This window comes from Camelus dromedarius, chromosome 25 (genome assembly GCF_036321535.1).
Source record: "Camelus dromedarius isolate mCamDro1 chromosome 25, mCamDro1.pat, whole genome shotgun sequence".
NCBI classification, from domain to species: Eukaryota; Metazoa; Chordata; class Mammalia; order Artiodactyla; family Camelidae; genus Camelus; species Camelus dromedarius.
The window spans coordinates 16,947,328-16,969,174 of NC_087460.1; the positions used below are offsets into that span (position 1 = coordinate 16,947,328).

General features: G+C 40.1%; 1 protein-coding gene across 2 annotated transcripts in view; it reads right to left on the minus strand.

Moving 5' to 3' along the window:
* Positions 1-21,847, minus strand: part of ITPR2 (inositol 1,4,5-trisphosphate receptor type 2) — a 419,018-nt gene that overhangs the window by 292,140 nt on the left and 105,031 nt on the right. For both annotated transcript variants that reach the window (XM_031443910.2, XM_064479133.1), the window contains exons 11-15: positions 13,031-13,182; positions 8,898-8,997; positions 8,236-8,396; positions 3,113-3,254; positions 651-812 (exon numbers count right to left, since the gene is read on the minus strand). In XM_031443910.2, coding sequence (XP_031299770.1) covers positions 651-812; positions 3,113-3,254; positions 8,236-8,396; positions 8,898-8,997; positions 13,031-13,182 — 717 coding nt within the window. The remainder of the gene's footprint in view (positions 1-650; positions 813-3,112; positions 3,255-8,235; positions 8,397-8,897; positions 8,998-13,030; positions 13,183-21,847) is intronic.

Here is a 21,847-nt window from a genome sequence, read left to right on the forward strand (position 1 = left end):
GCTGAGCCCCCCTGAACAACGTGGGCCCTGGTATTTGGGGCTCTCGACGCTGGTCCTCTGAGCACATAAAGGTCTGTCCTTTAACGTTCTGGAATTTAATTTTTCTTCCAATAAAACAAGTACAGCTCTACCTATGATATCTTGCCATCTTAAAGGAATGCAATGAAGTTGGGGAAAATCTTTCCAATGACAGCATTTTCCATTGGAAAGAAGAAGCTTTAGAACTCAGGTACCCCCTGTGCCTCCACCTTACATTTCAGGTGCACACGTCGTGTCTTTTCCACGAGACAATGACCTCTTTAGCCTACACATGACGATGTGGTACCTCGTGTGCTCCTCGAAACGCCAAGAAAGGCCTCCTTCCTCTTTACATAATACATCCCGCACACCTCCTGCCCAGCAGGAGCTAATACCACACACAGAGAAGGACTTAAGACATCCTCATCCAATGGTTCTAGTTTTACGTGGAAGAATACATACAGATGTCTGCCCAAGGACATTTACAGGTCATGTTTGTGTGTTGCCAACATAAAACGTTTCACTGCAAAGCAGAATTTCCCTTTCCTCTTCTGTATGTTTCAGAACAGTAACCACGGAAACTTGCCCATCCTGTAAATGCTAAACAGAGGTGAAAATGAGCGCCCCCCAACCTGGTTTTTCCGGTAGTCCTGCTGCGAGTGTCTCAGCACACGGTAGCACAGCCTCAGCATGTACTTGTAGGGAGCGTATCTTTGATCTCCCAGATCTTCAAGCCTCAGCATTGAGCCTTCTCCCGCTTTCTCCTTAAAGGGCGCTTTAAGAATCCCAAATACCTATCAGGAAAACACACACACACACACACACACACACACAAAGAAAACAAGAAAACCACTTATTCTGATGAATGGAGGGGCATGTTTTGCAAAGTTTTGATTTTTTTTTTTTTTACAAACAAGCACACAGACTCAAAAACACTTTTGTAATATTTGAGTAGAATTAAAGTTAAAAAGAAAGATGTAGGATATAAGACCAATATATTAAGGAACAGAAAAATACTGCTAAAAGGGTTCCCTGAATTGAATGACAAAAACATTATCTAAATAAAATGCTTAATTTTGTCTAGAAATTATATTTTATTAAAGGAAAAAAATATAATGATGTTACATTGTACCACTTTACATGAAATATGCAGATAAACTAAAATATAATTTGATTTTGACAATATATAAAATTTGATTTTGACAACGTATAAAATGGATGGACAACGGGTTTCTGCTGTATAGCACAGGGAGATCTGTATTCAATGTCTCGTGGAGGCCTATGTTGGCAAAGAATATGAAAAGGAATATACGCATGCATGTGTATGACAATGTGTATGACAATGTTGTACTGTACACCGGAAACTGACAACATTGTAAACGGACTATACATCAATAAAAAAATAGTAATATAAGGAAAACATTTATTTTTCATCTGACACTGACAGAAAAACACAAAAAAACCTGTCTTCAAATATTGCTTCTAAACCTCTTCATTAAAGAGTTAATTCATTGTCCCTGTACATAAAGATGTGGCCAAATCAATGAATGTACCATCATTCAAAACAAGGAGGGGGCCAGATGGGCAGCTGGTGACACCCAGTGACTCAGATTCTTCTTGTAAGAAGATTAGCATTTGGGAAGTATGTCAAAAGCACTGAGGAACATAACTCTTTTAGGCAGCAAGACAGCAGGTAGGATCACCTGGAGATGAGCTCATAGGATGAGCAAACTGCTTATGACAGAGCACCTAGACCAAGGCATGAGGATTCACACACGAAAGCCAAATGGAGGGAAATGCTCCTTCGTAGTTCATGAAGCATAAGATGAATTAGAGTTTCTTCAATAATTCTATATTCACAAAACCTTGAATTTTATATTTATCACATTGAAATAAAATGTTTGACATATGTTGGTTGAAATAATATGAATAAATCATTCAAGGTCCTAAAAGTCCCTGAAATCAAATGTTTTATACAAAAGCAATGCTAATGTCAGGAAAGACTTTGTCTCATAAGATTTGCAACCTTTATTTTCTTTGAGAAAATGGTTGATTTTATATACTCAGACAATCAGCAATAGAATATTAATGGACAATATATCTACCGTTTTCCTTTCCCAGCTCCATAAGAACATTGGTATTAATAACATAATTTTTATTTTTTAAGTATCTTCCTTCAGTCCACAATTAACACAGAAGCTCATTACTTTATATAGTAATTAAGAGAATAAAAAGAATGCATGAAAGTAGGCATGTCCATATGTGTATATTATTAGGAAGTGAATTAATTTACTGGCATGTTATGAACAATTTTGGGAAGACACAGTATAAAGGAGCAGCTCTAGACTTTCAGGGGAAAAACCCAGAATACTGTATAGAGCGCTTGTGAGCTGATGAACTGACTGTCCCACTTTCCTTGGGAAGAAAGGGGAAGAAGTAGAAAGCAGATGGAGGTGGCAGTTTCCAAGTTTCCCTGGAAATTCTTCCTAGAGTATTATTCCAGTACATTTTCTGGAGATAGTCTGACCATGGAGGGTCTTTAGAGGTCATTGGTAGACTGTCTTCCAGATGGGGCCCAATGATCTCTGCCTCCTGGAATTCACACTCTTATGAAATCCTGTCTCCTTGACTGTGGGCTGGATTATTGACTCACTTCTAACTAACAGAATACAGTAGAATGGATGAGATGCTACTCCTAAGATTAGGTTATAAAAAGACTGTGGCCTCCATCTGAGTGCCCTCTCTTGTTCTCTCTTAGACCCCTCACTTCTAAGGATAGCAAGCTGCCAAGTGTTGAGGCAGCACTGTGGAGAGGCCCAGGCCAGGGAGCTGGGTAGTGAATCTTCTCCCATTCCAGCCTCGCGATGACTGCAGCCCAGCCAACATCTTGACTATAGCCTGTGAAACACCCTGAGCAAGAATTTCCCACCTAAACCACCCAGATTCCTAATCCAAAGGCACTTTAAGTACCTGCTGTTTTCAAATGCTAAGTTTAGGGCTAACTTGTTACACAGCAATAGACAACTAATACAAGGACTTTGCTGATACTACAACTCAGATAAAATATGCAAATTTAGTACACGGAAACATTCACCTGTGCCAGTATGTTTTGTTCCCTCATTAATTTCTGACGTTCTCGGTTTGGCTTCGTGATAACCACATCCAGAACTTCCTGTCCGTTGTTAAGTACATCAGCAACAAAGAAGATGAGGTCTTCCAATAATTTGGTTACAAATCTACCAAAAAATGAAAAGGCAACTTCATGGTGTGTTTAATTTTGGAAATTTTTTTAATAAACACTGAAGAATTGAAACTGCAAAACTGAAAGCATTGAATCATAAAAATTCTTTAATCAACAAAATACCTACTGCAGTTAATATTTACCTAAATCTTTACAAAGAGCATCCCTTCTCCAGTTCCTCCAAACTCCACTCCCACCTCCAGCTCTAATCAAGTATTTGCAAAGATTATTATGAAATAAAACCACATGAGCCCCAGCAACAGATGTGTGGCTAGGATAACGCCTACCAACAGATGTTTTTCCACGACTGACCAGCAAAGAAGAGCATTTCTGCCTTAAGGGAGAACGGCTAAACGTGTAAATTCTTAAACTCAAATTCTTTTTTTTTTGACTATTGACTTAAACTATATTTCTTAATCATCACATTTCAATTTCTCTCTGTCCAGAATAGGAAAAATTTAAATTACCTGTGAAGAGACAAGAGTAAGCAATCAGATGCTCTAAACTGTCCTGGAAATATTACCTGATCTATAAAAATTACAATATTCTAAAATCAGACACTAATGTTCACATTTAATTCTACATTTTGGTTATTATTTTAACTATTACGTGAACTTCAGTTACATCTAGGACCTAAAGTGTCTTAAGACCCCTTCCTCCCTGAGTCATCTCCTTCCTTCTTCCTCTGCTTGAGCTTTATCATTTTCTAGATGAATTTTTTCTTTTATGATCCCAGGCAGGAAGAAAAGTAAATCCAGAGAGAAGCAAGATGCAAGGAGCAAAAGCAAGCAGGACAAGAGGTAAAATACATTAAGAAATATAATTAATAACTGAAAAACAATTTTTAGGAACTGAGTTTTCAGTTTAAAAAAATGTGATACAGCATCATTCACACAAGTAATTTAAAGAATAAACAGAGAACTATGGTTCTAGACAACTATTCTGAAAAAAGATTAGAGGTAGAAATATCTAATTAAAGCATTTGAGGGTATTTTTATCCCATGAGAGAAAGAAAGAAATATTTAATATCTTTGTAAGAAAGAGTATGTAGTTAAAATGTATGACAAGAACATAAGGGCAATCGCTGAAGAAGAGAAACATGATCTGTAGCTTCTAAACCAGGGGAAGAAAAGGAAAAAGGGGAGAAAATATAAACTCCATCAATCTAACAGAAAGCAAGAAAGAAGTGAAGGGAAAAGACAAAAAGTTACACCAACGAAAGAAAATAACAAAATAAGATACCCAGAAGTATGAAAGCCGCCCAAACACATTATTGATCAAATGCAAAGTAATTAAATTTTAGCAAATTCAAGTAGACTATCAGATCAGATTTTTTTTTAAATCGAGCTCTCTGCTGCTCACAAGAGACGCTAACAAAGCAAAATGACCGGGGAACCTTAAATAAAGGGATACCAAAAAAGAGGCAAACGCTAAACAAAAGCTGGCTGGTGTCAAGGTAGCAGTATCAGGCAAATAAAGTTCAAGGGGAAATGATGTAGCTATAGGAAGAAATTGACTTTCAGTCAGAAGGACATCTGACCCGATGATCTCATGTTGGATGACCCTTCCTGTAGATCCTGAGCTCCTGTCATGGGATTTCAAACCAGTTCCCAAGCCTGGAAACTGCAGGAAGACATGGCCAGAGTCTGGGCTGTTCGCCACTGCATTGCCACCGAATGCACACCAGCTGCATGGCCCAGTGCCTGGCATGTCCCAGGAGTTCAATGATACTGAAAATAAATGGATGTTGAACTATAAACGCAGCAGAGGAAGCCCCATTTGTCTTCTGTACCCTCAGTGGTAAAACATGGTGCAGAAAGTCTGGTTTACAAGCGCACAGGTCACCTCCTCCAGCTCTGAACAGCCGCTAACCCAGCCCCTTTCTCCCGGCTCTCCCTCCCCAGCATGTTCCCAACACTCTCTGTTTTGTTGATGCAGCTATACGGAAGAATATCAGAAAATCCCACTAAAAGGATATCCGAGGCTGAGGATCTTGGCGCATATAAGGCAGGAGTGATGCCTCCAGAGTCCGCTCCTGGGGTGAGTAAAAGGGGAGCTAAGAGACAGAGACAGGACGAGGACAATGCAGGCATTCTGAGACAGATCTTCAATATTCTAACACTTTCCCTCTGATTTTGTATCATTCTTCATGGTTTTGAGTAAAAGAATCTCAAAATAATTTCATTCCCCAGAGAGGGGAAAAGTCAGGGCCATGAGATTTTTTCAGAAAGAATTTTGTATCAAATTCTACAGCCAAGAAAATAATACAAACACATTCAACGAGGCCGGTAAGCTCTCCTGTGTGGAGGCGCAGCTTTGAACGTGTTTTGATGGAAGGTGGCTTTTCTGAAATTACTAAATTAAGATCAGTAATTGCAACTTCCTATTTCTCAGGCAAGGTCTTCATTTTTCTATGATGTGTTCCACTCTGAAACATCAGAGCGGAAATAAAAATGTATGATTCCTGGTCAGTCCTGGTCTACCGCCTTCTAGAGAATTGTCTCAAGAAGTTAAAAGAATCTCTCCGGCAGTAACTGAAAAAGAATTACAGTCGGCAATGGCGGCGGGCTCATAACCTTAATCATTACTTGTCCTTCTCTTCAAGGAACATCTTAATATTTAGCAAGGGAGACATTTTATGTGTATATGTGACAATGACAAAGAAACAGTCATCAAAAGAAAAGCTAATAGATAAATAATAGGAAAAAAAGTCTTATCTGCACATGGGATTCCACTGCCTGTCATAATTTAGCTCTGGTACTGAACTACCTGTAGTCCAGAAGAGGGGAGCAGCTGTTTCAGCTTGTGGCCTTTATTCATCTCCCCCAACAAGGTTGGAGGTAGATTGCACACTCAACAGTTGTTTTCAAATGCCGGTGTGTTGAGGGCAAAACAGAGCTAAGAACAGAGGAGGCTGAGAAGTAACTATTCCACGTGTTTGCATATTTATGATGGGTTTCTATTAATAGGGCTGGAAGGAAGCAAGCTGGATTTTTTGCTCCTTTGTACTGTGAGTTAGATCTAAAAGTTCATAAAACATACATTTTTTTGTTCTGGAAAACTTATGTGAAGCTCATAAAGCCACCATGCAGAGTAGGAAATGGGACGCTGAGACAGCCTCCTGCCATCCCTCCCCTCTGAAAACACCATCCTGATTCTTGTGACGATTATTTCCTTGCATTTCTTTATAGTTCTGCCAATTTCTTAAACCCCATGAAAAGAGTTTAGTTTTGCTTGATTTTGAACTTTACAAATACTATTACAGTGTCTAGTTCTTACTCAATCTAAATCTAAAGTTTATTAGGCTTATCCATGTAGTTACACATAGATGTGGGTCATGTATTTTCATGGCTATATTGTATTCCACTGTATGATCTAAATCAAAATTGGATTTACCTATTCAGCTGGTGATGGACATGGAATGGTTTTCAGTTTGGGATTATTGAGAATAAGGCTGAACATTCTTAAACATGTGTCCTGGTGTAAAAGCTTATCTTCGACAGATGTTCAAGCACGTTTAGCCAAGGAATGGAATTGGTAAGTCATGGAGTATTTGCTTCTGCATGTGTGTGTATGCATGCATGTGTGTGCATTAAGAACACTTATGGTATTGTAAGTCAACTATATTTCAATAAAAAAGATTGAAAAAACTTATGAGATCTACCATCTTACATTTTTATGTGTATAATACAGTATTGTTAACTAAAGGCACAAGGTTGTACAGCATGTCTCTAGAATTTATTCATCCTGCATAAATGAAACTTTATACCCGTTAAACAGCAACTCCTCATTCCCTCTTCCCTCAGCCCCTGGCAACTACCATGCTATTCTGTTTCTATGAGTTAGATTATTTTTGCAACTTTATTAACAATAGGCAAACATGGAAACAACCTAAATGTCCATCGATGGATGGAAAAAGAAAGTGCAATATATACGTACAAGAGAACATTATTCAACCTTTAAACAATAAGGAAATCCTGTCCCATGTGAAACACAGTGAACCCAAGGGACATTATCATAAGTAAAACAAGCCAGTCACAGGACAAACCCTACGTGATTCCACTTACATGAGGAGTGACTGGCTCTTTAACTTTGCAAGTTACCGTCAAGCCTTGTCCCAAAGTGCTTATACCAATTATCATCTCACCAGCTGTGAATTAGAGTCCCCCGTAGAAATGCCTGGGAAATTGGTAAACAGCCCCTTCTCGTCCAAAAGTAAAGGCATATAGCAGATCATGAAGTGGAGACATACAGAGAATGCTTGTGCTCTGGCATGGGGACTTTAAAACCACACAGGAGTAAGTCAACCACTTTCTGCTTGACGTTACCTAACCCTTAAGTGCTTAACCCTTCAATTCTCCTTTATGTAAAATGGGAATAATGCCCATCTCAGGGCTGCCTGAAGGACTGGAGAAATGTATCTACAGTGCCTGACACGGTACCAACATGAAATGATTGACAGCTATCAGAATCGTTCCCTCTTTCACTTATTTCCAAAACCAGACTTGAAGAACCAACAACGCAGTTCTCCTGAGGGAGTTACAGGGCAGACAGCCACGCTTTGCAGGGCGTTTTCTGGTATTATAGATGTGTTGTTTTGTGCTACCTGAGCAGAGAAAAGTATCTTGAATAAATAAGAACAGAAGGACATAAAACCTCTTTAGAACCTTTTACTCCAAATATCAAATCTAGTGCAGCAAAAGGTATCTCTTATGAAACATTTAAAAGGAAAGATCAGAAGTAACTAAAGTCAACTGTATTGCAGCCAAGCTAAAATGGAAAAAAGTACATATTCCACCAGATTTGCATGTCGCCCTTTTCCTTCAGTCGCCGTGACCCGCTCATCCGGAAGCAGGTGTGCCGCTAAGGAGACCATCCTACTTACCCGCTTCGAGGCATCCGCCCGCCTGACGTCTACCGCAAGAGCTGACGACTGAGTCTCGATGATTTAAGAGCCACTGTAGAAAGTTACTAACCTCCTTTCGTTCTGAGTTATCGTGCCGTTTTCCAGCTTTTTGACTGTGGTCGCTAGCACTTTATTCGCGTCATTGGCGAAGTCTAGGTCTCGGACCTCAGACAGCGGGACAGACACGATGGCAAAGGCTTCTTTATCTTCTTTCGTTTGGCAAGTTCCAATCTGCAATGCGGTTTTCCATTACGATTAGTTTGTTTTTCTGTAACTACGTGATATTCTTCAAGCCCTAACACTTCTCAGTACTGCTTAGGAAATAAAACAGGGGTAGATAATCCAAACACAGTAATTCCTCCGGGCATCATCCACTGGGAAAGACTGTGGGGGCACAGAGTTCCCAGGTCCACTTCCTGCCTTGTTCTCATTTGCCCTTTGCTACAGTTTCAACAGAGTAGAGAAACTGCCCTCCTGGAATCTTCTTCCCTTTCTACCTGCTCCTCCCCATCTTTTAGCCTCTTTGCTGTATCTTCCTGAATCCCAGCTCTGCTGCAGCGAAGCCATGTGGTTCAGCTCCCTGAAGCAACTGGCAGCCATGAGTCCCTGATGAAATTAATTGCAATTATCTCTAATATGGGTAAAGCTGGATTGTAAGAACACGTCAGTCACCCCCTAATCCTCTTCACGCACCATTTGGCGGAAAATTAAACCATGCTCAGCAACATTTACCTTCAACATAACAGGCCTCTCTTCATCTGTGTCTATGGGGATGCTGGTACTGGTGACCCACGTGTTGGTACACAAATGCCTTAACCGAACATACGAGTTCCTAAAAGCAAAATAATATAAAAAACAGCACAACTCACATATTAACATATTTAACAGTTTCATGCATATGAATACAAATATATTTTAGACTAGCAACTGAATCAAGTGTAGATCAGTCTGGTTTAAGGAAAAACTCTGAACTGCAGACTATTTGAAAGCACGCAGTATTATTATCTAGCTTGCTGGCTCTCAAAATGTGGTCCCTGGAAAAGCAACAGCAGCTTCACCAGAGACCTTGGTAGAAATGCCAGTCCAAGTCCACTAAATCAGAAAGTCTGAAGGCGAGGCCCAACAGCGGGCACTTCACCAGCCTCTCCAGGCAATTCTGATGCATAAGAACCACTGGCTGTGTGACCACCTCAGTTAAAACTACTGTCTGATCGTACAGTACCTTATGAGGTTTGACCATCTGCATGTAAAAGTACACAGTACAGTCAGTCCCCATTATTTGCTGATTCCCGACTCATGAATTTGCCTGCTCACAAAAGTGTATCTGTAACCCCCAAATCAACACGTGGGGCCCTCTGGCAGTCCTTCTCAGACATGCGCAGAGTGGCAAAAAATGTGCTTCCCCCGCCACTCACATTCCCCGTGAGGCTGAACAAGGTGATGCTCTGCCTTCTTGTTTCTGCTCTCAGACCGTCAACCAGTGCCCACTTCGTGGTCTATTTAGTGCCATGTTTTTCACTTACTGTCAATTGTCGGTGACTTCATTGTTTAAAACAGCCCCCGAGCAAAAAACCTTTCCACGTCAACAAAAAGAAAGAAAGAAAACAGCCCCCAAGCATAGGGCTGAAGTGCTGTTTGGGTTCCTAAGAGCAAGGCTGTGATGGGCATCTAGGGAAAAATCTCATGTTAGACAAGCTTCACTCAGGCATGAGTTACGGTGCTGCTGGCCGTGAGTTCAGTGTTAATGAACTAACCATATATATTAGATAAGGTGTCTTCAAACAAAAACACATATAAAACAAGGTTGCATACTGATTAACTGACAAAGGTGTTGTGACCAGAGGCTCGCAGGAACCTAACCCTGTATTTCCGCTAGGAGCAATGGCTCAGTATTTGCTAATAATTCATGTACCAGGAACAGTAAGAATCAACTGCAGGTGAACTGTGAGCGGGTACATGAAAAAAAAGACAGCTAAAGCTTCATCCAACTCAAATATTACCATTTTTAGTGAATCTTTTCTTATCATCATTTCTTTAACAAAATGGGTCAAGTGTCTATTAAAAGAAAAACATTGCAGCGAGTTGTCTGCCTTCAAGTTGCTGAGAGTTCAGTAGGAAAGATGAGACATAAAATCAATCATAAAACATGAGGCAGGAAGCATCAAAGCCAAAAGAGAAACTCAAATAAAACACACAGGGCTTCAGCGAAAGAGGTTCATTCAACCTCACGGTTCTGCTCATTCAGGAAAGGAGATAAAATACAGGCTGAGTTTCAACAATCTAAAACAGCAAAGGTCCAATCCTCATCCAAAGAGTCAGAAATTCTGAAATACCTGTGTTTCCACTTATCGTCTTTTGCGTGGAATCACACAGGAGGTGTCACCTGCACTCTGTATCCTTCCCACTGTATTTTAAGCATCTGGAAAGCGGGGCCACAGCTTATTCAGCTCTGAGGTCACTCTCCCAATTCTTACCCTGCTCTTGTTCAATAATTGCTTATTGACTCAACCTAGATTACTAGGTTCCAAGCTAAAGGATCTAGACTTGAGCATAATAACTTGCAATTTCCAAGAATTGTGGAAATGCATAACCCTTTAGGACCTACACCACATAAATCTGCTTGTTCAAATCTTGATACAATCTGAATGTCTAAAATATGAAGGCATTGTAGCCTCGTAGTTGAAAGCCCAGACTCTTGAGTTCACACACTCCAAGATCCATAGCATGAGCTTGACACGGGCCAATTAACCTAATTGGTTAATGAGGCGAGGGGTTCCCAGACTCGGCTGCACATTAGAATCACCTGGAAAGCTCTGACAATCCTATTGGCCAGGCTGTACTACACACCACTGAAATCGGAACATCTGGGAGAAGAGGGGGTGTCCGTATGTTTTTAAAGACCCCCTGATGTTCCAATGTGCAGCCAAGGCTGGGGACCACTGCTCTAAGCCCTTGATACTTAAAGTCCAGTCTGCAAACCAGGAGCATCAACATCCCCAGAGGGCCTGTTAGAAATGCAGCACTCAGACCCCACCGCAGACCAAACGGATGGGAATCTGCATTGTCCTCAGATCCCGAGGTGATTCAGTGCACATTAAATTTTGAGGAGCACTGACTATACAGAGTAAAGTTTGAGGGGTATTTGACCCTTCACTGGACTCAGTTGGGTAATAATTTTAAAAAGTAAAGCCTGCATTCCACTCAAGTCCTATTTCACTGGTCTTGGCGAAGGCAGAGCGTAAAGAGGGCACAATGCTGCCCAGCTGATTCCAACTTAGTGCCAGCCGGAAAAGCACCGCTCTGAGTCTTTAGCTCCTGCTTGGTAAGAGTTACCGCAAGAATTAAGTAAGATATTTACAAAGCAGTTGACATAGTGCTTAGCACATAGCAAGTGCTCCAGAGTTATAATCACAATTATTATTGTTAATTAGTGTTAGCTTTAAAACAATCAATGACAAATGAATCTATGTTGACACAAAATTCTGATCCATACAGAGAAGGGCTTCAGCAGTCTGCACAGTAATGGATGTTCCCTTCCACATAAAGCGAGGCTCAGGGGCTTGTCTTGCGTCTACACACTTTATAGTGAAGTCTTTCTATCATTTCCTTACGGAAACTTTCTTGCATAGAGTTCAAGAAGGACTCTATTTTCCTGAGTTGAAATCTAAAATGAATAGTCACAGTAAGGATGTGTTAAGATGCAATCCTCAGAAGAAAATGTCAGACACCTGCATTGGGTACAACCTTCAGAGGGGATCTCTTTTCACAGGCTTCTATTGGCAGAACAAAAGAATGAGAGGAAGAGTGAGAGACGGCTCATGTGAGGCCAAGATTCAGTCACATTTCTCATGAATGAGAACAGCCATGAGAACAGCGCGGGAAGCCCAGTGCTTCTCAGCAGTGTTAGCACAGCAACTTGTCACCTTCCCTGAAAGTCACACACACAAGAATGTCTGCATTTGGAGCAGGTACCTTCAGCCTAAGCACTGCCATCTGCCCAAGGCCAAGGCCAATAATACTCGTTCAAGGACATTTGGAGCCATCCCACTAAACCTAACAGTATGTGCAAAACTCCTCAGCGTATCCACAGACTGCACCGTAGTGCTACTGTCGGAAGGTAGACAGCCAAAGGCAAAAAAATCTTAATCAAAGTAATCAAATCCAGGCAAAAGAATGTGAAGGACTCTCTTACATTAAGTTCCGGTGACCTCATTAGCAGCCCCCCGCCCCCTCCCTCGCTCAGGTCCAGCTGGTCTCTTCGCTGGTCCACCTAGTAAATGTCTAAGATTTTCCCATTTCCTGCTCCTGCTGCCTGAAACACTTCTCCCAGATGGAGAGGACTCGATCCTTCATCTCATTCAGATCTTTCCTCAAATGTCCTAAATCAGAGAGGCCTCATACCTAATAAAAGAACTCTCCATACTCTTCAGTTTCTCTTCAAAGCATTTTTATTATCTGACCTTATATTTCTGTGTGTTTGTTTATTGCCTCTCTCTCCCATGTGAATTTAAGTCCATAACCAGTTTGTTCACGATTGTCTTCCTACTGCCAAGGGCAATGCCTGGAATGTAATTGATGTTCAATAAGGATCTGTTAACTGAATGACTAAATGAATGAACAAATGGACGAGTGAACGAATGAATGAATCTGGAATTTGACATAATAAAAATAAATGCCATAAGTATTGATGGAAATGCTTCTAGATTATTTTTCATTTTAGTAACCATGGGCCATATGAGTGATAAGAAAAAATGATTCTTACAAAATTCTCAAACTACATCAATTACTCACAAAAGAAGCATGATTTTTCACACTCTTGTTCTTCACTTACGCTTGCTCTCTTGACATCACAAAAATTTCATTACCTTGGAACCAGGCAGTCTGCTCTCTGAAGAGTTGTGGCATCCAGTTCAAAAAGGGATGCGATGTCATTTCCATGTGGGACTGAGACCAAAGTGTACATGATCTTCTCCCCTGCCTGGCGTTTCTTCTTTGAAGTTGGAAGATCTCCATCTCTCTGTTGAGAAGGTACAAGGTTTTTACCTTTTATTGGATTTCTTACTAAACTCTCCAATTAGTTGGGAGATAAGGTTTAAATTTGCATTTACTTCTTCTTTGGATTATACCAACGTCTAGTTCACGCCATCCAGAAAGAGCAAGTCAGGCTTGACAGCCTCTGAAGTAATGATTCTCCACAGGGACATGCTCCCAGGGGGCGGCCTGAACTGGGCAAGTTATCCAAGCACCAGTGTCACAGTGGGTATGGTCCTTTCTCCAGCATTAAACCTATTTTCACAGTAGTAATTTTGACCATTCCACACTTAAACCCAGAGAAGAAACAGTGTGTTGAAGCATCTAGATTTCGTAAATTAAAGAGTAGGCACGGCAGTGGGTCAGAGTTCCTGCCTAACTCCCAAAACACCACTGGGATGTTAACCTGGAGTGAAGAGGAATGAACAGCAGCATTTCCATCGGCTTGTTGCATGAGACCCGAGAACGTACCACAAAGGCACATAAAGCGAAACAAAATGGGATGGACAAATAGAAGCCCTCATGAAGATGTGAAACTGAGTCAACGTTTCCAGTACACCTCTACCATTTGAAGCAGGAAACAACACAAAACAGATGATTATGTATTTTCACTTGAACTTCCCCAAGTTCCAATGTCCCATGGAAGAATTTTGGTGTATAGGAAAACCAAAATGTGACACAGTAAATGTAATGTAAGCTTTGTAATAAGGTGCATAACCATAGTGACTTATACGTATTTATTAAACCAAATTAAATTTGAAAATGAGAGAGAAAGATTATGCTTGCACCATCACAGGAAGCTGGAAGGAAACAGAGGAGGACAGGGAGGCTTAAAGGCAACTGAAAGCAGTCCATTTGCAAAGACCAGCATCTCTTTAAAGGCTGCTATGACAATGAAATAGTACACCTGATCATCCAAAACATTCACGTGAAGCCCCAGCCCAAGACTGTGAAATCATTTTCCTTAGATCAGAAAACCCTTGCAGTTTCCTTCTGGTATCCTCTGTAAATGACGCACAAATTGGTAGCCCCACTGACATGTGGACGGGCAGAGGAACGGCAAGGGTTCCTAGGCAGAAGCAGGATTGTTATCTGCTAGACACCACACAGCCAGGCAGCACCTGCTAGCTCCTGTCATCTTTGATTTATGCATCTTCTGCAGAGACCAAAGTTCAGAGTTCAATGAAGACAGGGGTCTGGCAAACTCTCCCCAGGTGGTTTGACCCCCATAACAGGTATTTCTAATCAGCAAGTATGAAATAGGTTTATCTGTCAGAAAAAGGTATACTTCACTTTCTAGACATTATAAGGGAGCATGGGGATATAGGAAAGAAGGAAATGCAAAAACAGTTAGCAAACTACACTTCTGAAATCACACCAAGCTTCTTGTGATGCCCAAACTAGTCCTTGGTTGTTCTCGCTAATCTTACAACAAAAATTTGAGAGAGAGGAAGATGAGCATTTTTCCTTTAAGCAAAGAAATGAATGCAGTTACCTACAGAAGATAAAGGATGAGGGAAGAAGCGACGGAAAGGGGATGGAGAGAGAGGATCAGAGGAGAAAGAGGGGGAGGGAAGGGAAGAGGAAAGGAAGGGAAGGGAGAGTGGAAGGAGGGGGAGGGTGGGGAGGAGGGAGTGAAAACCAGAAAAGGAAGGGGAAAGAGGAAGCAGAGGAGCAGTGGGCAGCATCGTGAATGCTCCACCCCAAAATCAACTAGCCACGCCTCCATATGCAAATGAACCATAGCCAGAGGCCTGGCCTACAGTCCTTAAGCACTGAGTGAGCCACTCCTCAAAGCGCAGGCATGAAGTCTCCTGGCTAAGAGCCTTCTTTAAGTCTTCTGAAAAAATTCACGGGTCAGGAGACCCATTTCACAGGGATCTGCACTGAGGCCATGGAAGTCTGTGAACTGAAGACAAAAATCTTTGAAGGGCAAAAACATCCTCACATCCTGACAGGAGAAAATTTAAATGTCTTTTTTTTTTTTTAACTTTTCCCATTATTTTTTTTTTAATTGAAGTATAGTCAGTCACAATGTGTCAATTTCTGGCGTACAGCACAATGTCCCAGTCATATATATACATACATATATTCGTTTTCATATTCTTTTTCATTAAAGGTTATTACAAGATATTGAATACAGTTCCCTGTGCTATACAGAAGAAATTTGTTTTTTTTAAATCTATTTCTGTATATGGAGGTTAACATTTGCAAATTTCAAACTCCCAAATTTGTCCCTTCCCATTCCCTTTCCCTCAGTAACCGTAAGATTATTTACTATGTCTGCCAGTCTGTTTCTGTTTTGTAATGAGTTCATTAGTGTCTCCTTTTTCTTTTTCTTTTATTTTCTTTTAGATTCCACATATGAGTGATATCATAAGGTATTTTTCTTTCTCCTTCTGGCTTACTTCACTTAGAATGACGATCTCCAGGTCTATCCATGTTGCTGCAAATGGCATTATTTTAGTCTTTTTTATGGCTGAGTGGTATTCCATTGTATAAATACACCACAACTTCTTTGTCCAGTCATCTGTTGATGGGCATTTACGTTATTTTCATGTGTTGGCTATTTATTGTATATAGCACTGCTATGAACATTGGGGTGTATGTATCTTTTTGAATTAGAGTTCCCCCTGGATATATGCCCAGGAGTGGGATTGCTGGATCATATGGTAAGTCTATTTTTAGTTTTTTGAGGAATCTCCATACTGTTTTCCAAAGTGGCTGCATCAAACTACACTCCCACCAGCAGATTAGTGAACAGAATCCAACAGCACATAAAGATCATACACCAAAATCAAGCTGGATTCATCCCAGGGACACAAGGATGGTTCAACACACACAAACCAATCAATATGATACACCACATCAACAAAAGAAAGGACAAAAGTCACATGATCATCTCAATAAATGTCTTTAAATAGCCAATAAGAGTAGTCTGGCCAGACAAGTGAGTTGAGAGAGGAGGCTGCCTACATAACACAGAAGCTTACGATCATGGACTCTCAAGCTTAGGAAGGTCTTTAAAGATCATCTGTGAGCTAAAAAGACTTCTTCCCAAATAAATCTCTGGCAGCAGCCAGTCAAGTGAAATTCTATTACTTGGAATTTATTCCTTTGGATCTTGAAAACATTGGTCTTTAATTATTCCCTACTGAAATTTGGACAGCCTTTGTAGAGTATTTATTTCTTGTATTTCAACTCTCACAGTGGTTTGGGAGAAAGGGTCCAAACAAAGAGAAATAGTTGGAATGAGAAGGTAGAAACAGGGGAAAGAGAAGAAAAGGGGAATGACTGTGCACACTAGAAGAAAGTAGGAGTGTGCAAGAGAAATACGACACCAAAGACAACTTCCATGAAAGTAAGAATTGACAGACTAGTTTTCATGAAAACCAATTTCTCTTGCTGCATGAAAGATACTGTCAAAAGAATAAGAAGATAAGTCACAGAGTAGGAGAAAATATTTGCAAAAGACATATTTGATAAAGAACTGGTATCCAAAATATACAAAGAACTCTTAAAATTCAACAATAAGAAAACCCAATTTAAAGATGGGCAAAAGACTTGAATAAATACCTTATCAGAGATGACATACAGGTGCTAAATACATACATGAAAAGATGCTCAACACCATATATCATTAGGGAATAGCAGTTCTCTCCTGAGATACCACTCATAACAGTGAGATACCACACACACCTATCAGAATGGCCAAAGGCCAAAACGTTAACAACACCAAATGCTAGTGAGGATGTGGAGCAACATGAACTCTCATTCATCTTTGAATCTCACCACCTCATTGCTGGTGGGAATGCAAAATAGTACAGCCATTTTGGAAGACAGTTCAGTGGTTTTACACAAAACAAAACATTCTCTGTACCATATGATTTGGCAATCACGCTCCTTGGTATTTACCTAAATGAGTTGAAAAGCTGTGTCCACAAAAAAAAAAAAAAAAAAAAAACCTGAATAGCAACCTTACTCATAACTACCAAAACTTGGAAGCAACCAAGGAATCTTTCAATAGGTGAGTGGATAAATAAACTGTGGGACCACCACACAGTGGAATATTATTCAGCACTAAAAAGAAATGATTAAGCCATGAAAAGACATAAAGGAAACTTAAATGCATATCACAAAGTGAAAGAAGCCAATCTGAAAAGACTACCTACTGTGTGATTCCAACTGTATGACAGTATGATATTTTGGAAAAACCAAGCTATGGACACAGTAAAAAGATCAGTGGCTTCTAGGGGTTTGGGGAAGGGAGGGATGAATAGGAAAAACATAGGATTTTTAAGGCAGAAAGTACACTATTCTGTATAATACTACACTGGTGGATACATGTCATTCTATTTTGTCAAATTGGTATAATGTACAACACCAAGAGGGAACCCTAATGTGAACTATGGACTTTTGGGTGATGACAATGTGTCCAGGCAGGTTTACCACTGTAACATATGTACCACTCTGGTGTAGGATGTTGAGGGGAGGCTGTACTTGTGTGTAGGCAGGGGTATGTGGGAATCCTCTGCACCTTCCACTAAATTTTGCTATGGATCTAAAACTGCTCTAAAAACTAGTGTCTCTTCTAAAAAAAACCACACAGTCCAAGAGGAAATATTTGTAAATTATATATCTAATAAAAGACTTGTACAAAGAATAAATAAAGAACACTTACAACTCAAGAATAAAAAGACAAATAGCCCGATTAAAAACTGAGCAAAGAATGACTAGACATATCTCCATAAAAGATATACAAATGGCCAATAACCACATGCAAAGATGCTCAGTATCATTACTAATTAGAAAAATGCACTAGGATGGCTATAATCAAAGACACAGGCAATAACAAATGTTAGTGAAGATGTGGACAAATTATAACACTCATATATTGTTGAGGGGACAGAAAATGGTATAGCCACTTACAAAGAGTTTGGCAGTTCCTCAAAATGTTAAATATATGACCAGCAATTCTAATTCTCAGTATCTACCCAAGAGAAATCAAAGTATATGACCACACAAAACTTTGCACATTGATGCTCACACCAGCTTTATTTATAATAGCCAAAAAGTAGAAACAATGTAAATATCCATCAACTGATGGATAAGCAAACTGTGGTATATGTACGTGATGGAATATTATTTGGCCATAAAAAGGAATGAAGTATAAATATGTACTACAATATGCAGGCACCTTGAAAACATGCTAAGTGAAAGAAGCCAGACACTAATGCCAATATATTGTACGATTCCACATGTGAAATGTCCAATATAGGCAAATCCATAGAGACAGGAGATTTGGGTTGCCAGGGGCTGAGGGAGAGAGGGAATAGGGAGTGGCTGCTAATGGCTATTGGCTTTCTTTGCAGGGTGGAGTGATAAAATGTTCTGAAATTAGATCATGGTTATGGTTTCACAACTCTGTGAATATACTGAACACGACTGCTTTGTGCATTCTAAACAGGAGAACTTTTATGTGAATTATATCTCAATAAAGCTATTAAAGGGAGAGGGGAAGGGAGGGGAAGAGGGAGGAAAGGAGGAACTTACTCAAAAGTGTGTTGTTTTGTTGGTCTCTGCCATACAGCTCAACATGAAAATCCAAGTGTTATGCTAAGAAATGGATGGCAAAGGAGCAGTTTTCCCTGGAGGCTCTGAAATGTAACAGTGACACAGGAACCACACTTCTGTCTGACTGCAAATAACTGCATCAAGGTCTCAAGAAGATCTCCACAATCCTCTTATACAGGACCCAGTAGAATACCACGTGCAACTAGGAGCTCCTTCTCAATGGGAAAAATGGTGGTGACATCTGATAACAATGATAATCATCACTATGATGAAGAAAGAAGGCAGAGAAGAGGGAAGAGGGACCTTTAAGAAGACAAAGTCCTAATTCTAAAAGGAAGGAAAGAAGTTCCTTTTAATTCTATCAGAACATGGAAACTTGGGGAGAAATAGACCAGGAGAATTACGAACATGAAGAAATACTATAAAAGGGTTCTTTTCTGGGTTTGGCCATGCCACTGTAGCCAAAAGAAAGAACCACCAACATAACGAGTCTTACTACTACATGTGAGGGAAGATTGCCTCAGAATGCAAGAACACAGAAATAACAGATGAGATCAGTCAGTTGTAGACATAACTCAAAGGATTTTTGTGAATATGCAGGCAAAGGGATTTAAGCATAAGTGGTTTAAGTGGAGTATTAACAGAGGCACAGTTAAATTACGATTTTAACTAAGGAAAATAAAATCTAACTGATTATATTGAACCATAATTGAAGAAAGGCTTTATTAATAGAAAATGAGCATGTAATCTAAATAAATAAAGAGTCAAGGAACAGGAATTTGAAGTTTCACTCACCATAGGCTGGCATCGATGCAACAAATTACTATTCCATACCCCTGAAAAGAATGTGTGTCATCTAATTTCTTGAGTCCCTCCACACCAATCTTCTAATCATAGTTGAGCTTTCAAAAAGGTTTTAAAAATGCACTAACTGACCAAAGGATTTAAATCTACTTAGCTATTGGAAGTTGGCACTATGGTTTATACATCTGTCATTTGTGAATTCATTTAGTGGGAGTCAGTCCTTCTACACGCACTCCCCTCTGGAAAAGTTTATAAAGTGAATTTTCTGGACATAAAAAGAGAGCAGATCCAGATTCCCAGAAACTGCCCTCCTATGCCATCCCCCGTGGGAATATCTCTCTGTGGGATCCTGGCAAGAGTAGTCAGGGACCTCTCTATTTTGACACTTTCACAGTGAATAATAAAAATCTTCTCCATTAGAAAAGCCACGCTTATTAGGGCTAATTAAAACAGGTCACTCTAAATTACACACTCTGTTTAAGACCTGCGGTTTAATTTTAATTACATAGTGTAAGTGGAATGTACGACTATACCACCAAATAATTTGCTTAGGTCCTTGGGTAAAAAAAGCTTTAACGAATAGATACGTTCCATTTATAAACAGCATAACAATTATTTATGTGTGAATAAGAGCTTCTAATATGTTCAGAAGCTTTTTTAAACAGTGCTACAGCCTTAAGCATTCTGCTTTTAAACTCTTGTACTCCGTTAATTTGCTTAACAAAGCGTCGCAAGCAGTTTGACAGTAAACTTCAAGCCAGCCCCCTGGAATTTTTAAATAATGAAATGTGGATAATGAGTTGCAAGTATACAATTTTTAAATGAATGGATCAAGCTTCAATAGACAGAAAAACCAGTATTATATTTCTATCGTATGAAGGCAGTTCTGTTCAAAATTACGTGCTTGTGGCTTTTGTTTATAAACATAAACCCTTTTTAAGTAAGAAAAAAACACTCGTTCCCTACGCAGAATTACAGAAGCACACTGCCCTCCCTCCTGCATCTTGAAAATACATTAAGGTACAACAGAGCTTAAACAGGTGTTAAATTTAACATCAGCTCGCCCTCCAAAACATTCTCAATTTAGGAAGTGCAGGGCCTCAGAATGTTAACCTAGTCTGTTGGGCTTTTATAAAACCAGCATTTTCATTTGGAGGAGAAGGCACACAGCCTCTCACATTATGCAAGTCGAAAATCCCGTATGAAAAGCCAGCGAGGTTACTGAAGGCTTGCAGGTTTCTCCTGCATCCCAGGGCCTGCCTGTGGCGCACACCAGGGAGCCTCCTGCAACACCTTCTCTGTTGACTCATTTGTGAGTCACCGCATTTTGAGCAGAGACATCACATTGCAATTCTGCTGTGAGGAGCCAGAGACATTAGGTAAGAAACAACGTATGCGTTTTCAGGGCTGATTCAGACCTGTGTGCAGCCACGGGCAGCATAACGACGTGCAGGCATGTGCGATTCCATCCAGACCCTCTGGGGCTCTCACTGCAGACTTTATGTAACAGACACAACCTTGCCATTTAAAGCTGCAAACGTTTCTCTGGCCAAGGTTTCTGAACAAGCGAGTACTCTCCAACTAATTCCTAATATGACCCTTTTTTTTTCTTTCTTTTCCTTATCATCTTACAACTGAAGAATACATAATAAAAACTCAAGGAAATCTGGGGGTCTTCTTTCAGAATCTGGTTCCTCCCCTCAAAGAAAATTGCTATGAAATCAAATTTTCAAGTCTATTTCAGCCAAGTTTCATGGTTCCTAGAACATTTTCTGTTTAGTCTATGTGTATGCACAAAGACTGATGGTTCTCAAAGAGAAAGTTTAGCCCCCAGGGGGCATTTGACAATTTCCAGAAACATTTTTAGTTGCCACAACTGGGGGTGGAGGGAGAGGGGTAAACAGGGAGACATCTAGTGAGTAGCACCCACGAGCTGCCATACACCCTCCAGTGCACAGAACAGCCCCCCACAGCAAAGAATTATCAATATATCAATATTGCTGAGGTTGAGAATTCTCAGCCTAAACAAAAGACATTCTCTCGAAAAGTCAGATCACATTCCACATAAATAAGGTAATGTTAAAATAGGTGGTGTTATTCCAGAAAAAAAAAAAATCCCCTTCAAAGAGCCATTTGAAAAGATGCAGGCTTTCAAGGAGAAAAAAACTAATGACTGTCAGGTTCCCAGCTGGGCTTGACACAGTTCCAATATTTACAGGGTCCCTGTGGATGCTGTACATTTATAAGATTGGAAATAATAGGCTTCTTTGTAG